Here is a 21,384-nt window from a genome sequence, read left to right on the forward strand (position 1 = left end):
GGATGGGCTGGGGACACTGAGCGGAGCCCTGCCTCCCCAGCCAGCTGCCTCCCTGCCTCAGAACCGGCCCCTCCACCTCCACCTCGCCGTGAGTCCGAGCAGATCCCTCTGGCCGCATGCTCCCTCAGTCCTCAGGATTGCCCCCCGCCCCGCCCCCTCCCAGCAGATACTTGGGGTTCGGGTTTGGGAGAATACGGCGTAAGAGAGCTCATCCCCAACCTCAAGAGGAAACAGTCGGTGGGGGCCGGGGGGGAGAAGAGGGGTCTGTCTCCTTTCTGGAGACTTCCTGGTCCAGGCTGCAGACAATCAAGTAACCTGGAGGCCTAGAGAATGGAGCTGATGACCTCAAACCTCGAGTTTTCTCCTTTAAAGCGTGTCTGTGTTCTGCGTTTGGTGAAGGGTCACGGTTGGGGTGGACCAGGAGGAAGGGCTGATTTTGAACGGGGTGGGGGGGGACTTTGGCCTCCCCCCTCACATCTCTTCTTGACCTTTGAGCCCCTTTCCTCCAGCCAGCACAGTTGCGCCCCCCCCCACCCCGCCTTTGCTGACTCCCCGGTGCACCCCCCCATGGCAGGCCTGTGGGGCCCGGACTGACTGGGTGGAGACAGGTGTCCTGGCCCAGCTGTTCCCTCTTGTTTCTCCCACCTGTCAGCCCGGGGTGGGGGAAGGGGTGAGGGGCTGGCCGGCAGGGGAGGGTAGGAACCCCTCTGCCCCCTGGGTGGGGGTGGGTCCCAGTGGTAAAGTGTGGCAGAAGGGTTGAGAGTGGACAACTGGCCGGACTTCCCCCCGCTCAGAGGAAGGATTGCACCAGATCACAGGCAGAGAAAGCTGGTCGACAGCCAGGGGTCCCGGCCGGCGAGCAGAGGGTCTTTGCACAGAACCTTCACGCGAGGGCGGGATGCGGGGTAGCAGGAGGGGTGCGACTTGAATGTGGGGTCAAGTGTTTGCATAGCTGTGTGGAGGTACCCCCCTCCACCCGCCGGGCCCCCTCCATCTGGCTGGGCATCTTAGCCCCACCTGGCACCTTTCCTGAAAGCAGCAAGCTAATCCTGTAAGAGCTGCCTGGCTGGCCGCCTCAGCAGGCCCACGCAGCCGCACTGCCCGCCCTCCCCTGCCAGGGGCTTAGAGGACTGTCCTTCCAGTCCGGAGGAGACCCAGCCGCCGCCCTGAGCGGCCCCTTTAAATCCCCTGTGGCTCCCTGAGGTCATGATGTCTCTAGGAGGATTTGCCTTCTCTGATTGGATTGGCCTCTTTCGGCCCGGTGTGTACTGTGACTGTGGGTGGACGGTCACATTCTGACCCCCCACCTTGCCCGTCATCAGGATGGGTCCCACCCGGTGTGAGGGAGGGCCCAGGCCTCGGGCCTTCTCTTCCTCTCTTCTGGCCCCCAGGTTCTGGCAGTCAGGGCCCAGACCCCCTCCGTCTTCTTCAGCCGGGCCCCTGCCCTGTGGTTGGGAAGGAAAGATCTAACCGCTTTAAACAAGGGACCAGGCGCCGCCCTGGAAGAGACTGCCCTTCCGAGACCGTCCACCGCTCGCTTTCCTCCATTGTTTCCTTTTTAGCCTGCTCTCCCTTTGGTCGGGGGCCTCCAGTCCATAGTTACCCCATGCCCTCATTTCCACGGGAAGTCCCTCCCCTGGTCTAACCATCAGCCCACCCGTTTGCTATGGCAGGCGGCCCAGACACGGCACCGGTGGCGTTATGCTCACCCAACGGCTCCCAAGCTGACCCGCCCCCAAGGCCCCAGCTGCCACTTTCACTTCTGTCTCCTGAGACCCCAGAGGGAAGTTGGGTGGGGAGGTGGAAGGTGACACACTAACCGTCCCAACCGCTTCATCTGGCCAGGGGCCCTTGTCCACCACTCTCCTCTAGGCGACTGAAGCGGCTTTAGGTTCCAGTGGAAGGATCGGCCACTGTGGGAGGGAAGGAGGTTAGATAGCAGGAAGGACTGGCCCAGGATAGGAGGCCACTGCTGGGCTTCCCGTGTTTCAGAGGGCAGGGCTGGAAGCGTCGACACTGTAACTGGACAGGCAGAGGTCAGCTTGTCCGACCTCCTCAGGGCAGGCAGGGGACCGGTGGCCCTGGGGTGCCCATCGGTTGGAGTGGTGTACTAGGTCCCCATGCTCTCCTGTACGTTTACCCACTGCCCGTGCTTGGCTGGATGGCTTTTTTTTTTAAGCTTATTTATTTTGAGCGAGTGAGCAAGAGAGAGAGAGAGAGAGAGAGAGGGAACACAGGTGGGGAAGGGCAGAGAGAGGGAGGGAGAGAGAGAGAGTCCCAAGCAGGCTCAGTGCTGTCCGTGCAGAGCACAGTGTGGGGCTCAAACCCATGAACTGTAAGACCATGACCCGAGCCAAAGCCAGACATTTAACCGACTGAGCCACCCAGGTGCCCCTGGGTGACTTCTAACAAAGCAAACTTGAGCCCCAGAGACTATTTTGAGGCCAAAACTTCAGCCCTGGGAAGTCCTCTCGGTAGCTTTGCATCTGTCTTGCCTGCTGCGCTGGGCCGCCCCCTCTCGTTTGGAGTGTTGGAAATGGATTTTAGAAATAAGGACAGGGGCGGAAGTAAAGGACAGCCCGCCGCATCCTTCTGCTGCCCCAGCCTTGGGGCCTTGGTGCTCAGCCGTGGGGCAGGGCTTTTCTCCTGGGGAGCCCCGGGCAGCCGTGCGGCGGGCACGCTTCACTGCCCGAGTCTCTCCTGCTGCAGCCCTCACTCTTCACTACACCTGCTCCCTTGTCCTCACCTGGACAGGCACCTGGGCACAAGTGGGGGACCCTGTTGCCTGAGAACTTAGACAGGACCACCAGGATTATTGATCAATCCAGGAGTGCCTTCTGGAGGAGAAAGATGGCACTGGAGGTCTGAGGTACCAGGAACGCCATCCGAAGTGCCTAGGGATGCTGGGGGCGGGGGGGGGGGGGGGGGCAGTTCCTGGAATGGGAAGTTGAGCCCAGATGGAATAAGGTCAGAGACACTATGCAAATCCTCATGCAAATGAGTGGTAGTGAGTCATTCCTGATCAGTCCGCCCGGTAGAGTGTGAAGCAAGGCTCAGGCTCGGGTTCCAGAACTGACCCCACTTATGACCATGACCGTGACCTTGGGCCAGTCATTACTTAGTAATCAGCAGTAGGACCCCAAGCCCTGGGTCCGATAGGCATTCCAGGTGTGCTTGGGCAGTGCGGTAGCTGACTCTCGGCTGCCAGGGCCCTGGTGTCCCCTCCTGGCGTGCCCTCCTCGTACCCGCCCTGGCTGACCCTGGGCCTCCATCGACCCTCGCCATCTGTTGTGAGGATGACTGTTCAGAAAACACCTTCCCCCTTTATCAGCCCCATCCCTACTCTCTTCTGGCCTCTACGCTGTCCTTCCCTCTAAGCTGGAGGACAGTGGACCCAACCGGGCCATCTCTTCTGTTACCTCCCCATGGAATAAGCCACTCCGACCTCCCTTTTGGGCCTCTCCAAAGGGCACGGGAACCAAATGTCCTGGCTGGAAGGGCACTCAGGTGCCTAGTCCCTGCCACCCACCCATTGTACTGGCCAGCGGTGTAAAGCCTGGAGGGGGCGGTGACTTCTTCAAGGTCACGCTGCGATTTAGGGTCAGAGCAGGGACTAGAACCCAGGCGTCCAGAATCCCTGTGTCCAGAGACCCCACGCCTCCCTGGGCTGTTGATTGCCCAACCGCACCCACCCCTGTTCTGCTAAGATTCAGTCTCCTGTGACCCCCAACTTCTTCCTGAGATCAGACTGGGTGGCTCCAGAAACTGGTGAGGAACTGGGTCCTCGGAGCCAGCCCAGAGGCCTCCGGGGAAGGCCAGAGCTGCGGTGGGCGGTGCTGGAGCCTGGGGGGTGGGCTGGCCGCTGCCTGTGTGGGAGCTGGACACCGACAGCTGCCGCAGGAAGGATGGGAGCTAGACTACAGGAAGGACAGGCTGGCGGGAGCAGCGGAGGAGGCTCGGGAGACGGACCCTCACTGGAGAGGCATCTCCTGGGCAGAGAACAGGATGACCCCATCCCGGGAGATTTGCCCAGAGGGAAAGCCTGGGGTGGGGCGCGGGAGAGGTGTCCAGCGGAAGCCGCGGGGAGGGCGCCCGGGGAGCGGCCACTCCGGTCGGTGCTCCTCTGGCGAGTCCATTCCTGTCCCTTCAGCCCGAGCTGCAGAGCCTGCCTCCACTTGCCCTCCTGGGGCGCCTAGGACCCGAGACCACCCGTGCCCGGGGTCCAGCTTTCCCGGACCGCTGCTCCCCCTCCCCCCAGCCTGCCAGCCCGCCCCCAGGTCCCTGTCGGTGAGTTAAAATTAGCTCAGTGCCCAGGCTAAAAATAGCCCCTGCCCAACCCTGAGGCTGCCGGGCTGGGGGAGGGGAGATCCCGAGGGAGGGGAAGATGGTGGGAACCCGGGGTTTGGGAATCGAGCCTGCCAAACAGAACTTTGAGGGGAGGAGGCTAGGGACTGGACGGGCATCGCCTGTGCCTTTGAAAGCAGACGCTGGAGCCCTGGGTTGGACGAAGAGGCTGCCCTGGCTGGGGGAGGGGCGGGACCAGAGAGGGACACCAGAGAGGAGCAGGGGAGCGGTAGGGGAGCCGGCTGGGGGCGTGAGAACTGGGCACTGCCCCCCGCTGCTGGCAACTTTGGAGTTTGCGGAGGAAGGCTCCCTGTGTGTCCCCCAGGGGCCCCGAGCCCCTGCACCCTCTCGCTGTTTGGGGCCGTCACTGGGCTCACCTGCCCACCGTACCTTCCAGAGGGCACTTCCACATGTCCCTGCTTGGGGGGAAGAGGGCTGCAGGGCCAAGAGGGTGGCCAGGAGGGCTGTAAGCTCCAGGTTGGGGTGGGAACAGAGATGGCACCCAGGGGGACCCACAGGGCTCCTGGGCCTCGTGTTCACCTCTGCCCGCCGTGGAGGCCTGCCCGCCCTCAGGAGCCCAGATGCCCCATCCCAGCGGGGTCTGGGCCCAGTCCAGGCCCCTAGGGCCTGCTTGCCTCGCCCTGCCCTTGCCCTGGGTGGGACCTGCCCTTCCCTGGCCTGTCTCTTGGCTGGACTGCAAGTATTCGGAGGGCAGGCCTGGCGGCCCATCCCCTTGTGCCCACGCACCCAGCGCAGCTCCGGGGCGCTGTTGAGCCTGCTTCTGTTGTCTGCCCGCTTCTCTGAGTCTGGGCTCCAGCCTCGCCCTCCGTCCTCTGGCCCTCTGGCCTGTCGCTGCCTCCTGCCTCTGCCCCACACTTGGCCTTCCTCTTGGCCTCTCTGCCTCTTTTTTCGCATCTGTGTGTCTGTCCCCTTCTCCCACCCCCCTCTGTGTCTGCCTCACCCACGCCTCCTCCCTCGTTAGTGAGCAGGCTGCTTGAGGCCGCCTGACTGTGGGGGTGACAGGTGGATTGGATTGTCACCCCCTCCCCCAGCGCCTGCTGCTTATTTCATGCCCTGCAGCCCAGCCACGGGGAAGGGGCGGGAGGAGGGATGACAGCTGTCTCCAGCGCCTCCTGCCTTCCCTCCAGTCCACAGCCTGCAGCCTGGAGCAGCCTGGGAGGAAGGGTTGGAGGGCCTGCCTGATGAGAGCTGCCTTCCTTGCCGTGCGAAGCCCAGTGCTCTGTGATGGGAGGCCGCTCGCTCAGCCTCTCTGGGCCTCTGCTCCGTTTTGACCTGCACCGGTACGGCAGCTCTGGAGGCAGATAGGGGCTAAGGGCAGGCAGATGTGGGCGGGAGGCTATGGGGGACGCGAGGAGGCAGGAGAGGGGCTGGAGGCTGTCTGCTGGAAGGTACTTCTGGGCTCCCCAGGAAGGCCAGCCCTGCCACAGCTGCCCTGACCACTCCCCGCAACTCTCCCCACTGGCCCCAGGCCACCCTCACACAGGAACTGAGATAGCATCATTCTGAAACCCGAGAATGGTTTGAACATTGCTCAGGTACCAAGAGGTGTTAAATTGGGGGAGGCAGGGGCCTGTTTTTTCTCCCTTGCCCCTTCCAGACTGAGACCCCCTTTGGGGTGCGTTTTGCATATTGTTCGCACCTCGTTTGCATGTAGATACAACCCTCTGGCTTCCCATTGGGTCTGGATCCCGGCTTGGGCCTGGACACATGTCTGTCTGTGGGGTCCTTCTGGATTTCCTACCATCTCTGGTTCCCTTAGCCCCTCCTTCTTGTCTGGGGTGTTGTCAGATGAGCTCCTGCCCTGCGTCCCTCTCTGTTCTCCATTTGCTAAGGCTTCTCTGCAGCCACCCTTCCCCACAGAAGGTGGGTCTGTGCCTGTCTCCCCAGGGATCAGCCCAGCTGCCATCCTCCCCCTCTGCTCTTTCCATCCTCGCTCCCCACCCCCAGGAGGCCCACCCTGCCCAGCTCGGTCCTGCCAGCACTGCCTCGAGTGGGAGAAGCAGAAGCAGCAGCGGCCAGAGCCTTCCAAGGGCTGCTTTTGGTGACCCAGATGCTGCCAGCCTGAGGAGTCCTAGCTGTGGCCTGAGGTCAGGCGGGCCCTGGGGCCGCTGGAGCCCGAAAGCCATCCTGGCCAACCCCTTGTCTCCTTGGCGTCTTGCTAAGCCCCCTCAAGCTCTGGGCTCCAGGAGAAACAGCCAAAAGCCAGGTCTGGGAGGGCTTCGTAGAGGAGGAGGCCAGAGAGGAGAAGAGGAATGGGGGCAGGCCGGGCCAGGGAGAAAAGGTACACATCTGGAGAACAGATGCCCAGGCCTCTGGCTCCTGGCAGTTGGTGAGGTAATCAGGCAGAGGGCTCATTAAGGAGGTCCAGGTGTTCATTAGGCTCTTCCTAATTGAGTAGGAGGGAAGCAGGACAGGATGGGTCTCCGTACCTCGGGAAGGGTCTGTATAGGGTCCTTTGTGCCCACCCGGGCCCCAGCGCCCTTCTTCCAAAGTGTGTGCCCAGTTCCTCTCCTCGCCCCAGGGCTTTCAGACTGCGGCAGCATAGAAGGGATAGAAAGGATGGAAGGGGAGAGACATTATTACAGACAGCCTGCTCTGTAGGAGGGCTCCTGGTTAGATAGGAGGAAGGACTGCCGATTCAGGGGCATCTCGTGCTCTGGCAGGTGTTGTTGGCACAGAGGTAGGGGCGGCAGTGGGCACGGGGCCCTGGGGACATGGGCGGTTGGTTATAGAGGTGCTTGGGGTCCCTTGGCAGAGACCGGGGATGGATGGAGCCTGGTGTGTTCATCCCTGACTCCCCTCTGCCGGAGGACGCTCAGGGGGTCTCTGGCTTCCCTGTCTTCTCAGCCCTGATCCCTCTCACATCCCAGCTCCCCCAGCATGAAGCGGGGGTGGGGGGGTGGTGTAGGAGATCAGCCAGGGAGCTGGTTGCCAGGCGACAGTTGCCTAAGCAACCCCATCCATGTGCTCAGGGCTGCTTCTTAGAAGACTTTAGAGTCTCACCCTCTGCACCAGCCGGAGGGCCGGGAGAGTTGAGGCCTGGAGAGGCCGGCGTGGTTGGAGGGTAGATGGTATCCAAATGGACGAGTTCGGGGCGGTTGGGGGAAGAGGGGTTCCGCCCCCACGGAGGACAGAGGGAAAGGAGCTGGTCCCGCAATAGGACTGACCGAAGTTAGACCACGAGGAGCACTTCTCACAGGGTCACGGCAGTGACACAGTCTGCCCTTTCAGCAGACGTTTCCTGAGCTGCTCCTTCCAGGGGTGGAGTAGTGGAAAGGGCAGATGTGGGTCCTGCCCTCACGAAGCCCCAGCAACTTGGGAGCCAGGCATGAAACGGAAGCTCAGACTTGGAACTAACGGACGGTCGTGACGAGCGCTAGAAGGGAAGGAACAGGGCGCCCCGAGGACCACGGGAACAAGGTCAGGCTGCAGGGGGTCGTGAGAGCAAACACAGGGTTCTCTCTCCACTTGGAGGAGGAGGCAGAATTGGCCATAAGCTGATAGAGGCCGCGTCTCCGCGAGAACCTGCTTACGCACAAAAGGTGGTGAGAGGGAGATGGGAACAGGGGTGTTGGAGGGAAGGTGGGTGCTCTGAGCCACAGAAGTGCAGCAGTGACAGCATTAACCAGTCTAGACTGGGGTTTTCATGGCCAGGCCCCAGAATCCAGTTGAAAAAGCCGTCGTCTTCGCCCCCTTGTCCTCCGCGTTCCCTCCCCACCCTCCTGCCAAGCCCAGATCACCGGCTCCGGAAGACACAGCCTCGGGGTCGCACGGGGAAGCAGCCTAGCTGTAACCCTTGGGCAGGGGCCTTTGAGGTGGGGCTTTGGCTGAGATGGGCGTCAGAGGCAAAGAATGGGGTGTCTGTTGGGCCCCCTGGGCCGTGTGGGTGTTGTCCAAGGGGGGCAAGAAGGGGGGCAGTAGGAGGCCCAGGGCCCGTGGAGCACCTTGAGGGCAAGGAAGAGAGGAAGAGGTTCTGGGATCCATCTCTGGGGCGAGAGAGGGGTACAGGACCCCTCTAGCTGTTTCCTGAAGGTCTCAGGACAGAGCAGAAACTGTCTTTGAGGCTGGGCTGGAGAAGGATGGGAAGAGGTGTCCCTGGCTCCTCCCAAGTCCTCCGATCCCCTCCTTCCCTGCCCTCCGTGGCCGAGACGCCGGCAGGGGTGAACTTTGGTTTCTGCTCTGGCACCTTGGGGGCCACGGTTGAGAGGGGCTGGAAAGGCTCCAGGAAAACTCAGCAGCCGTTGGAAATGGGGGTTGGGGAGGGGGTTCCTAACTACAGGCATGTCCATCACCTGTGCCCAGGCCGGGGGGAATTGAGAACCCACCTCCCTGGACTCTGCAGTGGGGTCTCTCTGCCTGGGGCTCTATGGGGGGGAATCTCTGGAGGGGAGGCCTGGATTCCTAGGACCTAATCAGAGTGGCCTCAGGACGCACGGGCCTCGTGCTCACTGCCCGCTTGCTCGGTGTCCTGGAAGGCTCCGCCCCCAGTTCTCCTGGAATCACAGAGCTGAAGGGGTCCAGGGGTCTTCAACTGCCTCCACCCCACCCAGGGCCCTTCCAGGCCCCAAGGGCTCACCCAGCCTGTTAGGGCACCAGCCTCTCCCACACCTGAGAGCATGTAGCTTTTCTGGGTCAGGCTGGGTTTCCATCCCCGCGCCCCCTCCCGTTCTGGAAGGGCTCCGTGTCCCGTCCTCCGTCCTGGCTGTGGAACTGGGGCTCCTCGCCTGTGGGCCATGACTGGTTTATGGGTGTGTGAGATGGGGCGCCCTCTTCCCGGTGCCTGCCCCGGCCTCCCCCATGCACACCCGCGGCTGTGAACCTGGGTTCTAGACGTGGCCCGCTCCTCCAGAGCGGGACTCGGCACACTGTGACCTCTGGGCCCTATCTGACCCGTGCCTGTTGTTATAAATCTGGTTTTGCTGGAGCTCAGCCACGCTTACTTGTTTATGTGTCGTCTGCTGCTGCTTTCCCGCCACAATGGCGGTCAAGTAGTTACAACAGAGCCATGTGGCCTGTGAGGCCTAAAGTAGTTGTTATCTGTCCCTTTACAGAAAAAGTTTGCAGACCTCTGCTCTAATCGGGGGGCGGTGGTCACGTATTGACTCATTTTAAGCAGCAGAGCTCTTTCTTCTAACGAAACCGTAGGCCGAGGCCCACCGAGTAGTGCCGATGGGTGTGGAGCAACCCCTGGCGGAGGGGAGACAGCCCTCCCAGCCGCCCCAGCCCCGTCGGGGACTCCAGGCTCCGGGGTTCCGTGAGGCTGGTGCGAGGACCAGCGCTCTAGCCCAGCTCTGCTGTGCTCCGGACCGGGGGCCCCAGGGCCCTGCCATCTTGGCAGGTGCACCGTGGTAGCCGCTCACGGCCTCAGCAGGTGCCCTCTGCCCACCGGGCTCCAGGACTGCAAGTGCCGTTCTCGGCCAGAGGGGCAGCCGGCGAACCCCGATGTCTCTGTTCTGGGCAGGGTCCGGGGAGAGGAAGGGGTGCGGGGCGTCCTCCAAGACCCAGAGCCCTGGGCATCGGCTCTGTGTGATCTCGAACCGGAGCGTGGCAGGGCTGGTGTGGACAGAGCCTGGACCGGAGCCTGGGCCCTGGGTGCGAGTTCCAGCTGGTGCCTGGCCGCGGCCTGCCGTCGTCCCCTCAGGACATCACCATTTCCTCATTCTGAGGATGGGGCTGGGCGCTGCCCAGCCTCCCCTGGGGGTGCTGTGAGCCTGGCCTGCGCGCCTGTGTGCTGGCACTCGCCGGGCTGACAGCCGTCTCCTGGCCCTCCTCTCCCAGGAGGCTGTGCAGAAGGTGTCCTGCAGACCATGAACTGAGCCCTGGTCCCAGGCCGTTCATGAGCACAGTGTAAGGCGTGCCGAGACCCGCCACCCAGCGATCCCCTCCCCTCCCTAGCACTGAGGATCCCCGGAGAAGATGGGGAGGAAAAAGATTCAGATCCAGCGAATCACTGATGAGCGGAACCGACAGGTGAGGAGGTCTTGGAGCCACGTAGAGTGGGATGAGGAGGGCAGGGAGCTGGCCTCTGCCTCCACTCCTTCCCGCCAGTCCAAGAGGGCTTCCTGGAGGAGGGGGCCTCTGGAGGCCATCATGGAAGGGGAAGGACTGAGTTAGGAGGAGAGGAGCCCCCACCTCCCGCAGCTCTTGGAACCCCGTGTCTCAGAACTCTGAGGCTCCTCTGTTGCTGCAAGCACGTGGACCTGTGCCCCCCCGCTGCCCACCCAGGAGCCATACCCACGCCTCAGGCCATCCCTGGACACACCCTCTCTTCCCCCAGAGGAATTCTTCCCCTCTTCCTACTCCAGGGGAGGAGCTGGGAAGCCCTTCTCTTCTCCTTCCCTGACCTCCTTGTAGCCCCCAGCACAGAGGTGTGGCGTTCTGTGCGTCCACACCCTCTCCCTTCAGCGAGTCAGCTCTAGGCTCCGTCTCGGCCCTGTGTGGGCAGAGAGGCGCTGGCCTGTTTCTTCCCTGGGGCCAGGGGCTCCCGGGCGGGCTTTGACTGAGCCAGACCTGGCCACCCCCCTCCCCGCCACCTGCAGGTGACGTTCACCAAGCGCAAGTTCGGGCTGATGAAGAAGGCGTACGAGCTGAGCGTGCTCTGTGACTGCGAGATCGCGCTCATCATCTTCAACCACTCCAACAAGCTGTTCCAGTATGCCAGCACCGACATGGACAAGGTGCTGCTCAAGTACACCGAGTACAACGAGCCGCACGAGAGCCGCACCAACGCCGACATCATCGAGGTGGGCCCGCCTGTCCCGCCCCTGGCAGCCCCTCGCCCGTGGGCACGCCGTAGGGACCCACATCCTCTCTCGCGCTCGCTCGAGCCCAGGCCGGGGGAGGCGGGCGGGACCGGGAGGTCGAGGTCGAGGTCGGGTGGGGGTCGCCCGCCCGGCCTCTCCGAGTTCATGCTCGGCCGAGTTCATGCTCGGCCGGCTCGGCTCGCCTGACGTCTCTGCTCTGGCTTCTCTCGGGCTCGCTCGCTCGCTCGCTCGCTCTCTCCTGCTCCGTCTTTTGGGCTACTCCTGCTTCCCACTCTTCTGCCTTTGTCTCCTTCCTTGTTTCTGTCTCCCCTGCTCCGCCGCAGCCCCTTTGTGGGTCCCTGTGGCGCAATTTTCCGTTTCACAAAGAGCCAGTGTTGCGAGCCGGCCAAGGACACGGGCTTTGGGATCCAGCTGTGGCCCTGACTGGCCACACGGCCTTGGCTGGGTCAGCCTCCCAGGGCCTCGGAGCCTGCCCCGCTCAGGTGCCCTCCCAGGGCACAGAACTGCCAGTGAAGAGGTGCCCGGAAGCCACGGGCTTGCCTTCCCCGAGAGGGACTTTAATTCCGAGACGGGGAGGAAATTGCCTTAGTTTTCTGTTCGAGAAAACAGGTTTGGTCTAGGATGGAACATTTACACTCGCTATTGACTTTAAAGACAAACCACATCTGTGAAGATGTTCTGACAGGAAGGCGGCAGCCCTGGGGTCTACTCCAGGCCTACCGGGCGTGCCCCGACCTCGTGTGGGCATGTGCGGGGAGCCCCCGGCCTCTGGGCAAGGACAGCACACGGGGCGTCGCGTCGTAGGGGCTCAAGAGACGCTGCTGTCCCCTTGGCCTTTTTCCCCCTCCTTCCTCTCCCTCCGTCTCCCTCTCTGCTTTTCTCCCAGAGCCCAGGGGCCACGCGGGGCACCACCCGCCCTGGCTGCCGTCCCCCCCCCCCCGTGGCGCTTCCTTAGGGCCCCTCCCCACCTGCCACCCTGGAGGGAGGGGTCTGTGCCAAGTGCATGCCGAATTCTGGGGTAGGGCCCCCCCCCCCAGCACGCGTTCACCCCCCCCCACCCCGGGGTGGGGTTGGCCGCCCCCCCTCCCCCCAGCTGACACAGTGGTGCGCTTGCAGACCCTGAGGAAGAAGGGCTTCAACGGCTGTGACAGCCCGGAGCCCGACGGGGAGGACTCGCTGGAGCAGAGCCCCCTGCTGGAGGACAAGTACCGACGCGCCAGCGAGGAGCTGGACGGGCTCTTCCGGCGCTACGGGGTGAGCCCCACTCACTGTCTCCCTGTCGGCCCCTCCGGCCCCCCCCCAGGCGCTGCACAAGAAACACAGGGAATGTGAGAGCCCTGAGGTGGACGAGGTGTTTGCCCTGACCCCCCAGACGGAGGAGAAGTATAAAAAGATAGACGAGGAGTTTGATAAAATGATGCAGAGTTATAGACTGGCCGTGAGTAGTCGCGTGGAGGAACGCCTGCCCGTGCTGCATGGTGTGGCTTCGCGCCGGCCCTCGGCTGCCCCCGACGGACGCCCGCCCTGCGCCGTGGGGGACGTCGGTCGCCCCCGAGCAGCCGCCGACCTTGCTTGTGAAAACCCCGTGACCCTTGCCGAGACGCGCGTCGTGTCGGACGCAGCACGAGTGGGAGAGGCCTGGAGCGTCCCTCTCCCCGGCGAGGCGTGTGTAGATGACGTGAGGGCTTCAGCCGACAGGAAGTAGGGACCGCGCTCCTTGTCCACGGCGCCGGAGGGCAGGGACCCTGTCGGGCCTGCGCTGACACCCCCTCCAAGCAGGGAGGGCGGCGAGCGGGGTGCCGGGAGACGACAAGGGACGTGGTGGCCTGGCCGGTGGTTGCGGGCCCTTCCCGGCTGTGCGGGTGCGTTCGGGGCTGTACTCAGGGCCTCTAACCTGCTCCCTGTGTGTCCCGCCTGGCTGAGGACTAACCACCTCCTTGGGGGGCCTCGGGGCATCCCTGGGCCTGTCTGTGGTGAGCGCAGCTCCACCCCACGGCACCCCGCCCGCGTACTTCCCCCGAGAGGGCCCAGGGCAGAGAGGTCGAGCTGCTGGCCCTCGGACACACAGCCCAGAGACAAGAGGAAGCCTCGCCTGCCCCCCTCAGGCAGAGTGGGTCCGGGGCGAGGGGTCACCTGGCCTGACCCTGCCTCTCCGTTTTGTGTCTAGTCAGCCGTGCCGGCCCCCAACTTTGCTATGCCCGTCACGGTGCCCGTGTCCAACCAGAGCTCACTGCAGTTCAGCAATCCCAGCGGCTCTTTGGTCACCCCCTCCCTGGTGACATCATCCCTCACGGACCCCCGGCTCCTGTCCCCCCAGCAGCCAGCGCTGCAGAGGAACAGCGTGTCTCCGGGCCTGCCCCAGCGGCCGGCCAGCGCAGGTGAGGTGGGACCGAGCCGTGCCGGGGACCTCAGGATTCTGTCTCTAGCACTGGGTATTTCCCTGCACCCCTTGCAGCATTCTGCCGTTTGTGTGGCTCCTCCCGCTGCGGGGTCCCTCGGGACACACCGTGGAAGGGGGCGTCCTGCCGACTCATCACGGTTCTGCTTGTCCCCCAGGGGCCATGCTGGGGGGAGACCTCACCAGTGCTAACGGAGCCTGCCCCAGCCCTGTCGGTGAGTGCAGCTGCCTGCCTGCTCGCGGCCTCGCGGGCCCAGGGACCAAGAGGGACCCCCGTTAGATGAGAGGAAGATGCCGGGGCCTGAGTTGGATGGGTCTCTTTTGTCCGTAGCAGTGACTGGCGTGGACGATCATCAGAGACGCAGGCCCGGGGCGTTCTGGGCAAGTGGGGGAATGAACCAACATTTCTAGTTGGATGAGAATATCCAAGTCCTTTCAGTTGAGTGGGGGCACCTGGGTGGGATCTGGAGCGTATGGTGTTGCCGATGGACTCCCACCCAGACCCCCGGCAGCCGACAGCCTCTCCCGCCCTGTGCTGTTGTCCGACTGGTGACTGTGACTTCGAATGTCACCATTGACGTCACCCTGACATTCTTGCCATTCCCAGAGTGATCCGGGAATTGGGATGAAGGCAGCCCCACACTTCCAGGGGAACAGTGTGCTCTCAGGGGACAGAGCAAGGTGACACGTCTGACTGTGGTCATCGCCACTTCTCTGGGCCTTAGAATCCCCCAGCTTAGCCCCAGGCACCACATAAACACCTTGGTGGCAGTGATTGTGTGTTGGGGTCAGAGGCGGGGATGGCGACTTCCTCTTCCTCTCGAGGAGAGGGCCAGAGAAGCGCCTGCAGACTCCCGGGCACCCCCGGTGGTCCTTGCAGGTGCCCAGGCCCAGCGTGTGGGGTGCGGGTGCGAGCCCTGGCTTGGCCTCCGCCCGGCCGTGCTGCCCCGGGCCAGTCCTCACACCTCTGGCAACCAGGCCTCGAGTCTGGTCTTTCGTGAATAGGGGTGATGGGCCACGTCCGGTCTGCCTCGCACGGCGGGCGTGAGGATTAAATGAGATCGTGTGCACGTGAAAGTCCCGTGCGGTGTTGAGCGTGGGGCGGACGTAAGAGGTAGTTATTACGCCTGTTGTTGCCAGTGTAATTATGGTGGTGGCCGTGTCGTCCGTTCCCCATTACCAGTGACGCCACCGCCGCCGGCGATGGCTCGTGTGCCCCAGAGCCGCGGGCGTGTTGTCATGCACCCACCCAAATCGAGGCACCCGTCTCCTGGCCAGAGGCGCTGTCTTGCGTCAGTTGGCCTCGGGGGCCGGGATCCTCACCGAGGGCAGCTCCGGGCTGCCCACCCCTTCTCCAACTGGGGCCACCGTGAGCCAGTCGGGGCAGGTGGGGGGATTGGCAGGACTTCCCGTCTGAGACCAAGAGGAGGAAAGGTGGGAAGGGCTGGCGCAGGGCGTGGCCGCTCCTTCCTACCGGCCTTAGGGCTCCCGACCCCGCGAGCTCCGTCGCACATCACTTAGAGGGAGAGGAATGAGCCCGGCGATGCCGGAGTCAGGGCGGTTTTAGGGGAAAACCGAGAGCTCGGCACCCACCGGCAGCCTGAGCGTGGAGTCCTGGTGCGGGGGCAGTTAGCGGGGCTGAGGGCTGGGTCCGCGTCTCTCCTTTTACCCCCATCTCTTTCTCTCAGGGAATGGCTACGTCAGTGCCCGGGCTTCCCCCGGCCTCCTCCCTGTGGCCAATGGCAACAGTCTAAACAAGGGCATCCCTGCCAAGTCTCCGCCCCCGCCCGCCCACAGCGCCCAGCTTGGAGCCCCCAGCCGCAAGCCCGACCTGAGGGTCATCACTTCCCAGGGAGGAAAGGGCTTGATGCATCACCTGGTGAGTGGGTGTCTGCACCGAGGGGTAGGGGCTGGGGAAGGGGGAAGAGCGTGAGGCTAGCCAGCAGGTGGGACCTCCGGAGAGAGACTGTAGAGGCGGGACTTCTCCTGAGCTTTCTCTCGCGAGGGCCCTGCGAGAGGTTGGAATGTGGAAGTGCCACCCAGAAGGGCAGTAAGGGACAGGAGGTGGGAGAGAAGAAAGGGATTTGACATCCCTGTGGAAGCATGAGGACTGGATTGTGAAGGTTTCGTACCTGGTGGTCGTTGGGATATAGCATTTTCCGGAGTCCGAGGCTGGAGAGCCGTCCCGCTCCTGTGTGAAGAGGTAGATGGGGTGGCCGTGGGGACAGGGGTCGGGGGGTGTGCAGAGGTCAGAGACTGAACCAGCCCCTTGGTTTTATTTCCGCTGCCAGACTGAGGACCATTTAGATCTGGTAAGTTGAGGCTGTGAGGTGTGTGCTGTGGCTTTGAACTCCGGGTCCACCCGTGGCTTGTGCCCCAGCATGGAGTGTGCGTGTGCCCCCTGCCTCCCGCCTGCGTGTGTCGTGTGTGTTGTTTGTTTACTCGGTTGTTTGCCAGGAGCTGTGCTCAGTGCCAAGCGGGGTATAGAGGTGAATGGGGCAGGGGTCAGGGTTAGACATGCATGTGTTTGTACCTGTGTGGACGTGGACGTCTTTATGTGATGCGTTCACACAGACACCCCTTAACCCTGTGTGTGTGTGTGTGTGTGTGTGTGTGTGTGTGTGCGCGCGCGCGCGCACGCGCAAGGGGGTGGGCCGGCCTCTGGCCTTGGAGGGCCCGTCTGGATGTGCCCCAGGACGCCTGCATTGGCGGGGCTGGACCATACTTGCCCTCTGACTCAGTCCCACTGAGCACTCTTGGAACCCAGGACAGGGACCTCCTTGGGAGGGGTGCCAGCCAGACCGTGGCAGCACTTTCCCAGAGGCAGCTGCGGCCCAGGGCCAGGCCAGGGGTGTCCTTGGTAACTCCCTGCCTCCTCTCGGCCTCCTCGAGCTCAGGCCCGCTCGCAGCCCGCCTCACCTGCGCTCCCAGGCGCTCGCAGCCGCGCACGCGCGCTCACGCTTCCCTCCCGGCCCCGAGCCAGGAGCGGGGCGGGGGCTCCTCCCTCCCCAGCTCCCTGACGGGAGGCCAGAGAGGCTGGAAAAGGCAGGCGGGCTTTGGCGGCCAACACGGCGGCAGTTTCGGCCCCAGCGTGGAGCTGGAATAAACAAGTGACTCAGCGGCAGATGGAGCTGACAGCCCCACACGCGTGTGTGCTCACACGCAGGCACACGCCACGCCTGGCAGATGCGGGCGCGCCTTCCTCCCTGCACGCGTGCATGCGCCCCTCGCTGGGCCCCGGCGTCCCCGTGACGGCGTCGGCGTGCGTGTCCGCGCCGAGGCGTCCCCGCCAGGCGGGCCCGCCCCCCGCAACCCGTTGACACCCGCTTCTCTCCCGCAGAACAACGCCCAGCGCCTTGGGGCCTCCCAGTCGACCCACTCGCTCACCACCCCGGTGGTTTCCGTGGCAACACCGAGTTTACTCAGCCAGGGCCTCCCTTTCTCCTCCATGCCCACTGCCTACAACACAGGTGAGTGGCTGCGCGTGCCCTTGGCCTTGGGGCACTGTTCCCCGGAGGGGGGAGGGGGGGGGAGGGGGAAGGGGGGGTGCTCCAGCCCCAGCGGGGAGACCCCACCTGGCTGCCAGTGCCAGACTCAGCAAATAGAAAGAGAGAGGATGCCCCCTGAAATTTGAATTTCAGATGAAACCGCGAGTAATCTTGCAGTATAAATACGTGTCAAAGACTTTTTTCTGCTACAGTATGTCCCAAAGACGTACTCGTATTAAAAAAACTATTCATTGTTTTGTCTGAAATTCAAATTTGCTAACTGGGGATTCCTCGTTTTAATACAGGACCTAACGGAAGAGGAGTTCCTGTCCTTGAGGAACCTCCTTGTCTGAGGAGGGGCCAGGCCAGCGGCAGGGGTGGGGGTGGGGGGCTGAGCACATGACTCAGGCTGCCCTTGGGGGGGCAGGGCAGGCTTCCTGGAGAAGGGACAGGTGGAGGAGGCCAGAGAGAGGGAGGCCCATCAGGAGGGTTTGCCCAGCCTCTCGGGAAGGCCAGCTGGGGGCTTCGGGCAGGGGGAGGAGGGAGGAGACGGCCTCTCACCCAGGAGGTGGCTCTGCTGTGGGGGGTGATGGGGAGGGGAGAGGAGGGCCCTGACAAAGGGAAGGTCAGAGAGGGGTGTGAAGGTGGAGAGCCGCTTGGGGGGCGCAGGAGAGGCCTCTGGGTAGAAGAAATCAGGCCACCCAGTGCCCAGGCTTTGCTGGGTCCCCGGGGCTGTCCTGGCCTGTGTCACCCACTGTCCCCTCCCAGCAACAGCGTGTGACACTCAGCCATCCTGGCCTGCACTCTGTTGTTGCATCAGGAAGGACTTCTCGGTGGGGACGTTCCTTGTCACCTCCTTTCAGAGCACTTGTTTCCCTGCGAAGAGACCTCTGCAGCCCCCACCCCCCACTGCCGGTTCCCTCGCTCGGGAACAGCTTGCGTGAGGGCTGTTTTGTGATCAGAACAAACTAGACCAAAAGACCCCTACGCTTCTCCAGCCACCCCACACCCTGGTTCCAGAATCACACCATGACGCCTGTACAAATACAGAATCGAGGTGTCCGGCTGGCTCCGTTGGTAGAACGTACAACTCTCAATCTCAGGGTTGTGAGTTCGAGCCCCACGTTGGGTGTAGAGATTGCTCAAAAATTAAAAAAAAAACAAAACCAAATACAAGATCCTATCTCTTCCCCCTGGGCAAAAATCTAGAACCCAGCAGCGTCCATAGGGATGCCCCTTGGGGCAGGTAAGAGACCTGGGGGAACCACCTCATGTTGAGGGGCCAGACCCTGACGTGTGTCTGTGTCCAGATCTTATCACCCAGGTGTCTAATGAGTCCCCTGTCCCTGTGTGTGTTCCTGTACGTGGACCCACTGCCCGGTTACGCTGTCCTGGGGCAGCCTCAGGCGGCCGTCCTCCTGGGCTCCGGTCTCCTCATCTGGAAGAGTCGTGGGCCCGCAAGGGGTCTCTCAGGCTCCCTGGGGGCTGGCAGGGTGTTTGGCGGAGGGCAGTGCAGGCCACTCTCCAGGAGCTGTTGTCTGGGGGGTTCCCGAAACACGTGGTGGTGCCTTCCTGCCGCCTTCTGTGGCCCTTGCAGGTCTCCTCAAGCAGGAGGGGAGCTTAGTGGGTGTCCATGAACCAGGGACAGGCGCCCAGCAGGGCCAGACTTTAGACTCCGTTTGTCAGTCTGGTGTGAGGGCAGATTGTGACCCTGAGCCTGGCCCTGCGGCCCCGCCGGGAAGTGTGGGCTTCTTCACGTTGTCCCAGAAACCAGGGGCCCCGGCTCTCTTGCTGAAGGAATAGGTGAGCAGGCCTCGGTTTAAACAGCACGTGTTTTCAGGTGACCCTAGGTATCTAAACAAAACCCCGGCAAACACACCGCTGTTTAGTTATTCCCCGTTCATAGTCCTTGGCCCCCCGTTCAAGTTCCGGCTGAGGTTGATCTGGCTCCGGTAATGTCCTGGGTAAGGGACAGGCCTGGCCCCTTGTTGACCCTGGCTGCGGAGGTCTGGCTCTGTTTGCTCTGGGAGCAGATCGAGTGGGCCTGTGGGCCGTGTTCCTCCTGCCCAGGGCGGCAGGCGACGACGCAGTGCGCCTTTCTAGGCTGGGCTTCCTTTTTGTAAGATGAGTGTGGCAAGGAGCTGGTCCTAGGGGCTCCTCCTGCCCTGGCTCTGGTTTTTAAGCAGGCGTCTCGAAGCTGCTGGCTGATGTTAGAAGATCAGAGGCAAGTGTGGAGCGGATATCCCTAGGGGGGATTTACGGGTAATCGGAAGCCCTGGGGTCTTGCCTCAGCTCAGCCATTGGCTTTCTCTGTGAGAAGCCCACGCTTCTCATAGAGGCTCCCCAAATGAGAGGCTGCAGTTGCCTCGTTTGTGGATTCTGGAATATTTCCTGAGTGCCAGAGTCTGTTGTGTGCGCCCCACGTGTGAGAGCTCGGTCCTCACAACCGCCGTGCGGTGCGTTTGGCTCTCATGTGTCCGGTCCATGAACAGGGAGCAAGGCACTTGTCCCCGCTCACGGACCTCCGTGGAGGCCACCGGGACGTCTGACCACGTCGCTCTGGCCCTTCCCCTTGCTCTGTGCCCGGCGGTGTCTTCCCTGCGCGGAGCTGGGGCCACGGTATGCGACTCCTCGAGGAAGAGCATGGCGGTGTGGTGGCGACAGCACGCGGGGTGTGCCCGTGCCCACTGCCACTGCCGTTGTCACCTTGGGCTCCGAGGGGGACGCTGCTAAACCACCCCAAACAAGCTGCAGCGTGAAATACACCAGCGCGTGTAAATTGTGAACCCCCTCGCGTTGGTTTAGTCTCTGGTGGAGATTCCGCAGCTTCTTCACGAAGACAGGAATTTAGAAAGTGAGAAGCAGGGGAGGCTTGGCCGGCTATGCTGAGGGCAGGCTCCCCTCCCCGCCCCCCTGTTCCGCGGGGGCCCATCAGGGCAGGCGAGCGGAGCCTCGCCGCCCTCCTCTCCCTGACTGGTGTTGGCGGTCTCGAGGCCGCGGGTGGAAGGGCGGCGACGGTGGTCTGCCCCAGAACGCCATTCCCCGGGTGTCCCCGCGATGCCCCTCTGTCTGGGAAAGGCCCCGGAAGTCCCGGCAGTGGAAGAGGTGACACTTAGACGTATATTGGGCCTTCCTGACGTTTTCCTCTTCTTTTCCAGTCGACATTCTCAAAGCGATACTTACGGGTGGGTTAAAAAGAAACGACTTCAAGGCTATTTTAAAAACCCAGCCCCTGGTGGTGGTTACGATTCGCTTCAGCTTTGGGTGCTGATGCCCGGCACGGTGACGGACGCCGCACGGGGGTGTGCCCGCTGACCTGTCCCTTTCTCCCCCGCCCCTGCAGATTACCAGCTGACCAGCGCAGAGCTCTCCTCCCTCCCAGCCTTCAGCTCGCCAGGGGGGCTGTCGCTCAGCAGCGTCACCGCCTGGCCGCAGCCGCAGCAGCCCCAGCCGCCCCAGCCGCAGCCGCCCCAGCCGCCGCAGCAGCCGCAGCCGCCCCAGCCGCCCCAGCAGCCCCAGCAGCCCCAGCAGCCACCCCAGGCGCAGCCCCACCTGGTCCCTGTGTCTCTCAGCAGCCTGATGTGAGTCCCGGGGCTCCGTGGGAGGGTTGGGGACAGAGCCGAGGGCGGGAAGATGGGGTCCTCTGGGGGAGCTGGGGCCCCTTCGAGGGCCCTGTCACCGGCGGACAGCACAGAACACTGAACGCCGAGCGGCCCCGGAGACCCAGCCGGAGCCCCTCCCCTGCCAGCCCAGAGTACCAAGGGGCCGTGGCTGACACCGGCCAGAAAGAACTAATGTGGCTTCTTCCTTCTTTCCCTCCCGTGGCCCCTCTTCTCTTGTCTCCTCTCTGTCCGCTCATCCCTCCCGACCCCCACCACCTCCTTCTCCCTCCCTTGCCCCCCCATCACCCTGTGTTCCGCACCTCCTCTGCTTCTGCCCCCCGGTGCCCAGCCCGGGCAGCCCCCTGCCCCACGTGGGGGCCGCCCTCACGGTCACCACCCACCCGCACATCAGCATCAAGTCAGAGCCGGTGTCCCCCAGCCGTGAGCGCAGCCCTGCGCCGCCCCCTCCAGCTGTGTTCCCGGCCACCCGCCCTGAGCCTGGCGACGGCCTCAGCAGCCCCGCCGGTGGCTCCTACGAGACCGGGGACCGGGACGACGGCCGGGGGGACTTCGGGCCCACGCTGGGCCTGCTGCGCCCGGCCCCCGAGCCCGAGGCCGACGGCTCTGCTGTAAAGAGGATGCGGCTCGACACCTGGGTACTGTAGCGTCACCCTCCTGCCCGCCAGTGTCCGCTGCACCCCGGGGCCCCCTCCCCGCCCCCCCCCCCGCCCCGCGTCGCCCTCATGGGGCAGCACCGCCACCTCTGC

At 63.5% G+C, this 21,384-nt stretch overlaps 1 protein-coding gene across 7 annotated transcripts in view; it reads left to right on the forward strand.

The window, feature by feature from the left end:
- MEF2D (myocyte enhancer factor 2D) overlaps positions 1-21,384 on the forward strand; it is a 31,197-nt gene that overhangs the window by 6,002 nt on the left and 3,811 nt on the right. Inside the window, exons 1-11 of one of the 7 annotated variants that reach the window (XM_060644640.3) lie at positions 2,925-4,287; positions 10,144-10,335; positions 10,905-11,108; positions 12,246-12,383; positions 13,297-13,507; positions 13,686-13,742; positions 15,216-15,406; positions 15,819-15,839; positions 16,868-16,997; positions 20,359-20,596; positions 20,967-21,273. In XM_060644640.3, the coding sequence (XP_060500623.1) occupies positions 10,282-10,335; positions 10,905-11,108; positions 12,246-12,383; positions 13,297-13,507; positions 13,686-13,742; positions 15,216-15,406; positions 15,819-15,839; positions 16,868-16,997; positions 20,359-20,596; positions 20,967-21,273 (1,551 nt within the window). In that variant the 5' untranslated portion in view covers positions 2,925-4,287; positions 10,144-10,281. Of the gene's footprint in view, positions 1-2,924; positions 4,288-4,323; positions 5,646-10,143; positions 10,336-10,904; positions 11,109-12,245; positions 12,384-12,432; positions 12,568-13,296; positions 13,508-13,685; positions 13,743-15,215; positions 15,407-15,818; positions 15,840-16,867; positions 16,998-20,358; positions 20,597-20,966; positions 21,274-21,384 lie in introns of those variants that run through there. The other 6 variants (XM_060644641.3, XM_060644643.3, XM_060644642.3 and 3 more) reach the window with 6 other exon arrangements.

Source organism: Panthera onca, chromosome F1 (genome assembly GCF_046562875.1).
Source record: "Panthera onca isolate mPanOnc1 chromosome F1, mPanOnc1 haplotype 2, whole genome shotgun sequence".
NCBI lineage: Eukaryota > Metazoa > Chordata > Mammalia > Carnivora > Felidae > Panthera > Panthera onca.